General features: G+C 41.3%; 1 protein-coding gene across 3 annotated transcripts in view; it reads left to right on the top strand.

Moving 5' to 3' along the window:
* GAB2 (GRB2 associated binding protein 2) overlaps positions 1-12,012 on the top strand; it is a 178,930-nt gene that overhangs the window by 123,204 nt on the left and 43,714 nt on the right. For all 3 annotated transcript variants that reach the window (XM_082343341.1, XM_082343342.1, XM_082343340.1), the window contains exon 2: positions 542-842. In XM_082343341.1, the coding sequence (XP_082199467.1) occupies positions 542-842 (301 nt within the window). The remainder of the gene's footprint in view (positions 1-541; positions 843-12,012) is intronic.

Here is a 12,012-nt window from a genome sequence, read left to right as displayed (position 1 = left end):
TGCTTCAGAGACGTTTTAGAAGGGTTTCTATGTGATTCTTCCAAGGCATCATGATTTGATAAAAAGCACAGTGTACTACTGAAAGTTAGGAAACTTGTTTCTCTGCTACTTGCTACGTGTGACATTGTTGCTTCAACTCACCATGTCTTATTGGGGGACCCCATCCATAAACTGAGATGTTACAGTTTTGCAAGTTCCACCCTGACTAAAAGGTGAGTCTGAGTCTGTATTCTAGCTTAATGGAACAATTGCTCTAAAGTGTTTTAGTCCTCATCAGACTTCCTGATCTAAAAAGTGGGAATGCCACATCTCATCTCATAGTGATAAGACCCTGTTTCCATAGTGAAATGCTGCACTAACATGCATTCTAAAGTCATCCTTCATTTTTGAAACTCTGGGGAAATATGAAAGGGAGATAGAGGCCATGCTCAGCCTGCAGGTGCAACAGTCCCCACCCTTAACCTGGTGACCTCTGAGGACCTGTGAAAAGCTTTGAAGTAACTAATGACTTTCCCCCCTCTTCTTACTCCTTCCTGTTCAGGCCTGGAAGAAACGCTGGTTTATCCTGCGGAGTGGGCGGATGAGCGGTGACCCAGATGTTCTGGAATACTACAAGAATGATCACTCCAAGAAGCCCCTGCGCATCATCAACCTGAACTTCTGCGAGCAGGTGGATGCAGGCCTGACCTTCAACAAGAAGGAGCTGCAGGATAGTTTTGTGTTTGACATCAAGACCAGCGAGCGCACCTTTTACCTGGTGGCCGAGACGGAGGAGGACATGAATAAGTGGGTCCAGAGCATCTGCCAGATCTGTGGCTTCAATCAGGCTGAGGAGAGCACAGGTATGGGAACAAACACGGATTTTTCTCAGAAGGGGCCAGGAGCTTTCTGGGAAGGGCTGGGAAGTTGGGGCTAGGATGATGGCCTTCACATTTCTTGAACCAGGAGAACAACCTGTAGCTAAAGGCTTTCCTCTGTGGCAGAGGAGTAATAGGCAAAGGGTAAGAGTGTGAAGGGGTTAGCCAAATATTAGAGGGTCTCCTAGCACTAAATATGCTCAAGTGGGAAACAGATATGTTGGGGTTATGATGAAGCTCAAGGTACTTGATGGTGTTTCTTCAAGTACCTCCATGCCACCACATTTCTCAGGTCTGCACCTTTCTCCCCTTCCCTCAACTCTCTAGCTCTCTGTGCCATGTTAACTGTCAGCCATCCCATAGGGCAACTCACACCTTTATCCCTTCTCTGATCCATCTCTGTCCGTTCCTGCCATCTATTTCAGACCATCCTGCACAGTTATCCTTGCCACTTTTTTTTGGCAGGGGGAGGTTTGGGATCCCTTGTGATTATTATTGATGTATAATCCAGCGTTCATTATGTTTACTTGGGAAGGGACAGTCAAGAGAGGGAAATTCTGATTTGTGTTGGGTTTTGTTAACCTTCAAAAAAAACAGAGTAGCTCAACTTTTAAAAATACATTTTAAATTGCAGAAATGCTCTTTGACATTTGTTGGGGCTCATCCTCAACTCTGGGATGATTGAGGAGTAGGGTTTTTTTGAGGCGGATGGAGAGCCTAAATTAGTAGTTTCCTGCACCTGGTTACATACCAGAAGTAGAGGAACATTTTTTAAATGCTGATGCCAAGGACCCATATCAAATCAGTTAACTAAGAACCTCAGGGGTGGGACCTAGGCATTAGTGTCTTTTAAAAACTTCATTCTAAGTAGCAAGGGTCTGGGGCTCAACATCCGTTTTCTGTACATAAATGAAGGCCTCATACAGTCTCTGATTCATATACCTATTTTCTGAATTTTTTACAGCCCTTTAAAAACAAAAACCATTCCTAGCTCATCAGCAACATCATCCTCATCTGGGAATCTGTTAGAAATGCAAATTCTTGGGCCCCACTCCAGACTTACTGAATCAGAAACTCTGGGCGTGGAGCCCAGCAATCTGTGTTTTCATCAGCCTGCCAGGTGATCTGATGCACAGTTAAGTTTGAGAACCACTGGTTTAGATTCTTGCTGCTCAGAGTGGGGTTTGTGGACGAGCAGCGTCAACCTCTCCTGGGAACTTGTTAGAAATGCAGACGGCTTCCGCCCAGACTTACAGCATCAGAATCTGCATATCTTTAAGACTTCTTATTCTGAAATAATGTTAGACTTACAGGAGAGTTGCAAAAATTGTACAGCAAGTTCCCGTATATCTTTCATTCAGCTTTCCCTGATGTTAACATCTTGCTTAACCAGGTATAGTGGTCAAAACTGAGCAGTTAACATTGATTGGTACAGTACTATTAACTGCAGTGTATTGGGATTTCACCTGTTTTTCACCAATGTCTTTATTCTGTTCAGGATTCAATCCAGGATAGCACATTAGATTTGGTGGTTCTGTCTCCAGGGCTCCTCCAATCTGTGATGACAGTTCCTCAGTCTGTCTTGTCTTGTTTGACCTTGACACTTTTAAAGAGTACTGGTTAGGTATTTTGTAGAATGTCCCTCCATTTGGTGTTTTCTCATGATTAGATTGAAGTTTTGGGGAGACTACCACAGAGGTGATGTGCCTTTCTCTGCACGTTGTATCAGGGGGCACATGGTGTCAATATGTCTTATTACTGGTCATGTTAACCTTGATCACTTGATTAAGGTAGTATCTGCCAAGTTCCTCCACTATAAAACTACTATCTTTGCTTTTGTAATTAATAAATAGTTTGGAGGAAATACTTTAATCATGTGCAAATATCCAATTTCTCCTTAAACTTTTGCACGCTAATTTTAGCATTTATCAGTGGATCATGTTTACAACCATTATTACTGTGGTATTCTAGTGAATTTTTCTATTTCCCTCAGAATCCACATTTTATTAAGATCCCTAGGTGATTTGTATGCACGTTAAAGTTTGAGAAGCTCTGGTCTGGATTATTTGTCCACAAACCTGGTGGCTCATCAGAATCACCCTAAAAACTTTTATCTAACTTGCAGGTACTAATTCAGTAGATCTGGCTTAGGGCTGAGGAATCAATAGTTTTAAGAGATTCCTCCTACAGAATGGGAGGAATTATTTCCAAATCATATCTGATGAGGGTCTAGTATCTAGAATCCAAAAAGAATTCTTACAACTCAATAACAACAAGAAAAAGACAAATGACCTCATTTAAAAATGGGCAAAGGATCTGAATAGACATTTCTCCAGAGAAGATGTACAAATGACCAGTAAGCCCATGAAAAGATGTTGAACATCATTAATCATTAGGAAGATGCAAAGCAATACCACTAGCACTTCACACCCACTAGGATGGCTGTAATCAAAATACGGACAATAACAAAAGTTGGCAAGAATGTGGAGAAACATACATTGCTCATACCTCCCACCTCATACATTGCTGGTGGGAAAGTCAAATGGTACAGCTACTGTAGCACACAGTGTGTCCGTTTTTTAAAACCTTAAACCTATGATCCAGCAATTCCACTCCTAGGCATATACTCAAGAGAAATGAAAACATGTTCACACAAAAATTTATAGACGAATGTTCATAGAAACGCTATTCATAATAACCAAAATGTGGACACAACCCAAATGTCCATTAATGAATAAACAAGATGTATGTGTGGCGGAGTGCGTGTGTAATGGGCACTTTTAAGATCTACTCTCTTAGCAACTTTCAAGTATACATTTGTTACAGCATTGTTAACTATAGTCACCATGCTGTATATTACATCCCTAGGACTTACTCATTTTATAACTGGAAGTTTGTACACCTTTGATCCTTACGCATTTGCCCTGCCCCACCCTTGCCCCTGAAAACCACCAATCTATTCTCTGTTTCTATGAGTCTGGTTATTTTAGATTCTGCATATAAGTGAGACTGTACAGTTTTTGTCCTTCTCTGTCTGACTTATTTCACTTAGCATAATGGCCTGAAGGTTCATCCATGTTGTCACAAATGGCGAGATTACCTTCATTTTATGGCTGAATTTTATTTATTTATTTATATATATATATATATACATATACACATACATATATACACACACACACACACACACACACTATATATATGTGTGTGTGTGTATGTGTCTATAGAATGTGTGTGTGTGTGTGTGTGTGTATATATATATATATATATATATATAATGTGATTTTTTTAATATATAGTCACATTTTCTTTATCCATTCATTCTTCATGGACTTTTAGGTTGTTTCCATGTCATGCCTACTGTAAGTAATGCTGAAATGAACATGAGGGAGCAGATATCTCTTCCAGATAGTAATTTCAATTCCTTCAGTGATATATCCAGAAGTGGAATTGCTGGGTCTTATGGTAGTTCTATTTTTAATTTTTTTTAATTAATTAATTAATTTATTTATTTATGGCTGTGTTGGGTCTTCGTTTCTGTGCGAGGGCTTTCTCCAGTTGCGGCAAGCGGGGGCCACTCTTCACCGCAGTGCACGGGCCTCTTACTATCGCGGCCTCTCTTGTTGCGGAGCACAGGCTCCAGACGCTCAGGCTCAGCAATTGTGGCTCACGGGCCCAGTTGCTCTGCGGCATGTGGGATCCTCCCAGACCAGGGCTCGAACCCGTGTCCCCTGCATTGGCAGGCAGATTCTCAACCACTGCGCCACCAGGGAAGCCCTATTTTTAATTTTTTGAGTAAATTCCATACTGTTTTGCATAGTGGCTGTACCAATTTATATTCCCACCTACAGTGCACAAGGGTTCCCTTTTCTCCACATCTCTGCTCGCACTTACCTCATATCTTTTTGACAATAGCCATTTAACAGGTGTGAAGTGATATCTCATTGTGGTTTTGATTTGATTTACATTTCCCTGATGATATGATTAGTGATGTTGAGCACCTTTTCAGGTAGCTGTTTGCCATTTGAATATCTTCTTTGGAAAAAGGTCTATTCAGGTTCTTTGTCCATTTTTTAATCAGGTTATTTGAGTTTTTGCTATTGAGTTATATGAGTTCCTTATATATTTTTGATATTAATCCCTTATCAGATATGAAGTTTGCAAATATTTTCTCCCATTCCTTAGGTTGCCTTTTCATTTTATTGATTGTTTCTTTTGCTGTGCAGAAGCTTTTTAGTTTAATGTAGTCCCACTTATTTACTTTTGCCTTTCTTGCTTGTGCTTTTGGTGTCATATCCAAACAATCGTTGCCAAGACCAGTGTCAAAGAACTTTTCCTCTGTGTTTTCTTTTAGGATTTTTATGGTTTCAGGTCTTACATCTTTTATCCATTTCAAGTTAATTTTTATGCATTGTGTAAGATAGGGTTTTTTGTTTGTTTTTTGTTGTTGTTGTTTTATTTTTGGCTGCATTGGGTCTTTGTTGCTGCACGCGGGCTTTCTCTAGTTGCGGTGAGTGGGGGCTACTCTTTGTTGTAGTGCACAGGCTTCTCATTGTGGTGGCTTCTCTTGTTGCAGAACACGGGCTCTAGGCTCATGGGCTTCAGTAGTTGTGGCACACAGGCTCAGTAGTTGTGGCTTGCAGACTTAGTAGCTCCGCAGCATGTGGAATCTTCCTGGCCAGGGCTCGAGCCCATGTCCCCTGCATCGGCAGGCAGACTTTTAACCACTGCACCACCAAGGAAGTCCTAAGATAGGGTTTTTGTTTGTTTGTTTGTTTGTTTTTTATTTATTTTAACACCTTTATTGGAGTATAATTGCTTTACAATGGTGTGTTAGTTTCTGCTTTATAACAAAGTGAATCAGCTATACATGTACATATATCCCCATATCCCCTCCCTCTTGCGTCTCCCTCCCACCCTCCCTATCCCACCCCTCTAGGTGGTCACAAAGCACTGAGCTGATCTCCCTGTGCTATATAGCTGCTTCCCACTAGCTATCTATTTTGGTAGTATATATAAGTCCATTGCCACTCTCTCACTTTGTCCCAGCTTACCCTTCCCCCTCCCCGTGTCCTCAAGTCCATTCTCTACATCTGCGTCTTTATTCCTGTCCTGCCCCTAGGTTCTTCATAACCATTTTTTTTCTTTAGATTCCATATATATGTGTTAGCATACGGTATTTGTTTTTCTCTTTCTAACTTACTTCACTCTGTATGACAGACTCTAGGTCAATCCACCTCACTACACATAACTCAATTTCATTTCTTTTTATGGCTGAGTAATATTCCATTGTATATATGTGCCACATCTTCTTTATCCATTCATCTGTCAGTGGACACTTAGGTTGCTTCCATGTCCTGGCTATTGTAAATAGAGCTGCAGTAAACATTGTGGTACATGACTCGTTTTGAGTTATGGTCTTCTCAGGGTATATGCCCAGTAGTGGGATTGCTGGGTCGCATGGTAGTTCTTTTTTTAGTTTTTAAGGAACCTCCATACTGTTCTCCATAGTGGCTGTACCAAGATAGGGTTTTAATTCCATTCTTTTGCATGTGAATATCCAGTTTTCCCAACACAATTTTTAAAATTTATTTATCTATTTATTTTATTTATTTAGGCTCCACTGGGTCTTAGTTGTAGCATGCGGGATCTTTTAGTTGCAGCATGCGGACTTCTTAGTTGCGGCATGCATGCGGGATCTAGTTCCCCAACCAGGGATTGAACCCAGGCCCCCTGCATTGGGAGTGTGGAGTCCTACCCACTGGAACATCAGGGAAGTCCCCCAACACAGTTTTTTGAAAAGACTTTTCTCCTTTGAGTATTTTTGGCTCCCTTGTCAAATACTGACCATATATTGGCGCTCTCTGTTCTGTTCCTTTGGTCTATGTGTCTGTTTTTGTGCCGGTACCATACTGTTTTGATTACTATAGCTTTGTAATATACTTTGACATCAGGGAGTGTGATGCCTCCAACTTTGTTCTTCTTTCTCCAAATTGCTTTGGCTATTTGGCATCTTTCACGGTTTCATATGAATTTTAGGATTGTTTTTTCTATTTCTGTAAAAAATGCCATTGGAATCTTGATAGGAATTGCAGTGAATGTGTAGATGGTTTTCGATAGTTTGGGCATTTTAACAATGTAAATTCTTCAAATCCATGAACACAAGATACCTTTCCACTTACTTGTGTTGAAGTTCTTAATTTTTGATCATGGAGCCCTGCATTTTCAGTTTGTACTGAGCTCTGCAAATTATGTAGCTGATTGTGCCTGGACTAGATGTCCTGACCTAGGAATTATGTGATCTTCCTTGAGGAAGGATTATGAGCCCCCATTTTACTCTTAAGTTCTTTGGTATAATTTTTGCTTCCTGTGCGGAATTTTTTGTTTTCCCCCCAAAATCTTTGTTATTTTAGGCTTTATGGATTTTGTTTTTGTTTTTCATTTTATTTTATTCCTGATAAAGAAATAAAATACTCATGCAAAAACACAGAAGAAAATAAGAACGGAATTTTTAAAAAGTGGGAGAAAGAACCCATAGACCCTCTAGTCTCAAAGCTTTCATAAATGTGAGAAATAAGTCCAAGGAATATGTCAGCTTTTTAGGAAATAGGTATAATGGGGTGGAGGAGGAACCAGAAAGCAAATTGCTTTTAAGTGAACTATTCTCTTGTGGGATTAGAGGTGTCCCTACCAAGAAAAACATATCCTTGAGATATAGCAAAAATTACTCTTGGTGCAAATATCTTTTTTAAAAATCACATATTTAAAAAATAGTTATTGTCTGAATCCCTACTTTTACTATATAGAATTTAAGTATAATTCATATTCTAATATGTAGAACTACATCATCTGGGCTTGCTTTCTTTGGTGGGAATATTTATTTGTTCATTCACACATTGTTCATTTACTCATTCATTTATCAAATCTTTATGGAGCACTCATTCTATGAGAGTCCCTGTCATAATCACTGAGGCTACAGACTATAAAGATGAACCATAGAGTTCCAGGCCTCAGACATCATAGTCTAGTGGAGGGGACAGACATAACCAGACAGTCGCAGGGAAATTCTGTAACAGAGGCATCACCAAGGATGGAGGCACCAGCCCATGCACCACCAGCTCAGTGAGGGAAGAAAAGGAGGGGAAGTGTTAAGGGGGTGACAAATAATCAAGTCAGTATTTTTCAACAGCTTTGTCTATTAAACAATATATTCCCTTTAACTTCTTTTTTAAGGGATTATTTTATTAGATGTCTAGTGGTTTAATTACCAGAGCAAGGGTATTATTTGTCTCTGATAGAGGTTTAGGATTTTTTGTGAGATCTTTCTGATGAAGACAAATAGCCTTTTCTTCCCTCTCATAGGAGAATCTGGTATGTAAAAAGATTCAACCACATAATAGGTTATGTTTTAATTTAGAAGCTGTCTTGAAAGTATATATATTATATCTATAAAACCCTCAGGTAAGGAATGAGAGATTAATCACCCAAGTCAATGTTTCTTTTCACTGAGAATCAGGATCTGAGGAAAAGCAGGAAGGAAGTTAACATTTGACTACCTACTTTTGCTTAAGTACTTTATTTCATTTAATCAGTTTTATCAACTGTTTCCATTTTTTTCAAATAAAGAAACTGAGTGCTATTTCTTCCCTGCCTAACACTCCAGGACTAAAACTCTTCTCTGAACCCAGCCTTGGCTGGGTTCAGATGGGCTATCCAACTCTCATCTGCCTGAGATTCTTCCTAAATACAACGCTGCTCTCCTTTTGCTGAGGCTTGTTGAGAACAATCCGATCACCTGGGTGTCAGCGTCAGCACCTGCCTTATGTGAGGAGCATCCTGTACTGATATCTAACCCTCAGTGGCCACAAAAGGAAATTATAGGAGCTGTGTATTGAGCATCTACTCTTTGTAAAATAGGGACTTTACATGAATTCTTTGTAAAATAGGGGCTTTACATGAATTCTCACTAAAAATTCATAGTAATCCTTTGAGGTAGCAACAATTTTGACTCAAGGTCACAGCTAGAAAATGATGGAGCCAGGATTCTAGTCTAACCCAGGTCTGACTTTGCATTATAATATGCTGTCTCTTTGTCCTGGACCTCCTGGAATATGAAAATCTGCCAGAACCAAGACCCGATATTTTTGCCCCTTGGACACCATGTATTAGATTGGAAGCACTCCTTGACCCCTTCCACCAGAGTTCTACAGCTGGCTCAGGTTTCCCTCCTCACCAACCCATATTGCTGAAATCCTTGGGCTCGAATATTCCAAGAATTTAGTAACTTCTAGAGCTTTAATCCAGCCATTAGGCTGGATTGGTGAGTTTGTAGGCTGGGGACGAGGAAGCCTGAACTCACATCACAACTCTGGGATGATGTGAACAAGTCACTTGATTGAGGTCTTAGTTTCCTTTCTTCAAATAGAGAGAAAATCCTCTTTTCACTCAATAATTCTGCTTCTCTATGTGTTCATCAACGCAGACCTTAGACCACTGGCAGCCCCTCAAGTTTCATATTTCCCAAAGGAATATTCACATTGTATTCTATGTAGAGGTATCTACTGGAGCTGTGCAGTCCATACCCCTGCTTGCTGTTGGTCCTGTAGAAATTTCTTCCCATGGGGAGCTTCCTTCAAGCAGATACTCCTTTTTTCCTTTCTTTTTTTAAAAGAGTTGTGATGGGACCCGTAAAAAAACTTGTGTTTTTCACTTTAAGCTGGAAGCGGTTCTATAGCAGATGGAGTCTTTTTTTAATCCTTCTTGCCACCCCCAGCTTCTTCTTTCTGATGCCACTCTCCAATTCCTCACGTATTCCAGCCAAAAATGCCTAGGATAAAACCTGTCTAGGATCAAGACCAGACCAGGAGTGACACGTTGAGTTTGAATATCGACACAAGGGTGGAAGAAACAGCCTCCTGATAGAGATCTCTTTCCAAAAGGAAACCAGGCACGATGCTCAGAAAGGAAAAGCAATTCTAAGAATGAATATCAAGATTTCATATCACATACATGGAGTTTGCTTGTTTGTTTGGGGTGTGTGTGTGTGTGTACATGTACGCACAGGCAACAGTAAGAACCCCACCTTCCTCTGGGAATCAAAATAGCCTTCAGTCCCCCAAGTCAGGGGGTAGAAAGCTGCTCTGAGCTGTGTTTACGAGCAGGCGGGTCCGAGTCCTCACATTTGTGGCCCCGTCGTGGGCAGCTGTCCCTGACCCGATGTACCACACATAAAAAGAAGCAGCTCCCAGCACAGAGCATGGATGAATGATTCATGGGCTCAGGAGTCATCCACTGTTAGGAAAGCCCTCACCCCTTTGAACCCTCTAAACTGAGGGCTTCTCCTTCCCACTCATCCCCTCCCTCCTCCCTCTATTCAGTAGCTGGTCCAGGACCTGCACAGCCCCTTGCTCTAACGTGCACTCTGAAAGGCACCCTAGCTGCTGCTGTTTATTTGCTCTAGGATGTTGAATTAGTAACTGTATCTCTTTGAGGTGTTATCATCTGTAAAATGGAGAGGACGCTCCCTTGCAGAGGGGTTGGGAGGAAGCTGGGGAAATGTATAGGCGCACAATGTGAACAGTAGCTGCTTGTTTCTCCGTTTTCCGTGTCGTGCTTTTGGTGAAAATGATGATTTTTATATCTGTAGGTCAAGATGAACAGGATATGATTTAAGAATCTGGTGTTTTTAGAGAACCTTACAGTCTACAAAACACTTACGCAGTCTCCTTTAAATATAAAGAAACAAAATAAGCTAGGCAGGGCCGCTAGCACTATTCCTGTTGCACAAATAAGGAAGCTAAAGTTTAAAGGCACTGACATTGCCAGAAAGCAGTGTTGCCGGATCTAGAATCCAAGGCTTTTAACTCCATTCTAGGGCTGTATGCTCTAACTCCTTCTCATTTATCCGAACCCCTTTTCACAGACCTGTTTATTGTGGCTGCTTGTAAATCACAAAATAGCCAGCAAGGAGGAGAAGCAAGAAGTTGATATATCACTGAGAACTAAACATTTGGAAAGTAAAGTGCTGTCTATACATTAATATTAATCTCGGACAGCTAAATCAGCAAGATAACATGATCCATCTCAGAGTAGCCAACAAACTACTGTGAACTAAACCTCAGGGAGTTTAGGTCACCAGAGCCCCATTTGCAACTCTTGAAGATTTTGAAATTAAGGCCAGAGCCTCCTCCATATCCTGTCTATTATTGTAGCTTTTTCCCTTCTTGAACTCCCTGGCAGGAATTTCACAGTAGTTGCATGACTAACTCTATGGAAAGATGACCTCCCAGAGTTCCAACCGACTGTTCTTTATCTGTTCCCCACCTTTTCTCTACTAAAATTTTGGGTGAGACTGCCCCCTACTTTAAATATTTTGTGAATATTTACACTTCTAGTCATCCGTGAATTTCCCCAGTAACTCAATAGCAGAATTATTTTAAGTCCTGGTTCCCTTCCAGGATGAAACTATACCCACAGGTATGCGTTTGGGGAAATCTTCAACCTCCAGTGGAGGAATGTTATCAGGGTCTTCAAACAGCTCCTTCCCCTCCAGAGAGAATGTTTGGTGCCTTAAAGGTCAGGACCCCTTATTCCAGCTGGACTTCTCACAGCAGGGAGGGCCGTGGTAGAGACAGGCAGTCCACTCAGGTGCCTTCTGGTGACCTTGGTCCCTTCCCCCACTACCCCGACGCAGTGAGTGGGAGTGCCGGGGAGAAGCTGGGAGTGTAGGACGGTGGGGAGGAGAGAGGCCTTTCTAGGAGACCTGACCCTTTCTCTCTTCTCATTCCTGGGAGGAACTTGGCCTCCCTTGTTCCATCCCCTACCTTTTGTCTTCTGGGTTTTTTTTTTAACTGAGGTCAGATCTCTCACTCCTCTGGGAGACCCTTGTTGGAAGCTTAGAGCAAATGTGGGAGGTGATAGGCAGCTTCTCCCCAGGCTTACACAGGTCCCTGGAGGAAAGAAGAACAGAGTGGAGACTGATCCGGGCCCCAGCCCAGAGGCGGAGGCTGCTCTCTGAATCACCCACCCTTTTTTTCCAGAGACAGTGGGGAAAATAAACATCCAGACCAGTTTCCAGCCAGATCTGAAATCCTCATGCCTTAAAAAAAAATTGGTATTCTAAATAACCCTGAAATATCAGACCTTCCTCCTCAAT

The sequence above is a fragment of the Balaenoptera borealis genome (assembly GCF_965194805.1).
Source record: "Balaenoptera borealis genome assembly, chromosome: 11".
Lineage (NCBI taxonomy): Eukaryota > Metazoa > Chordata > Mammalia > Artiodactyla > Balaenopteridae > Balaenoptera > Balaenoptera borealis.
The sequence above is the reverse complement of the archived record's forward strand: the minus strand, read 5'-3'. Positions and strand labels throughout refer to the sequence as shown.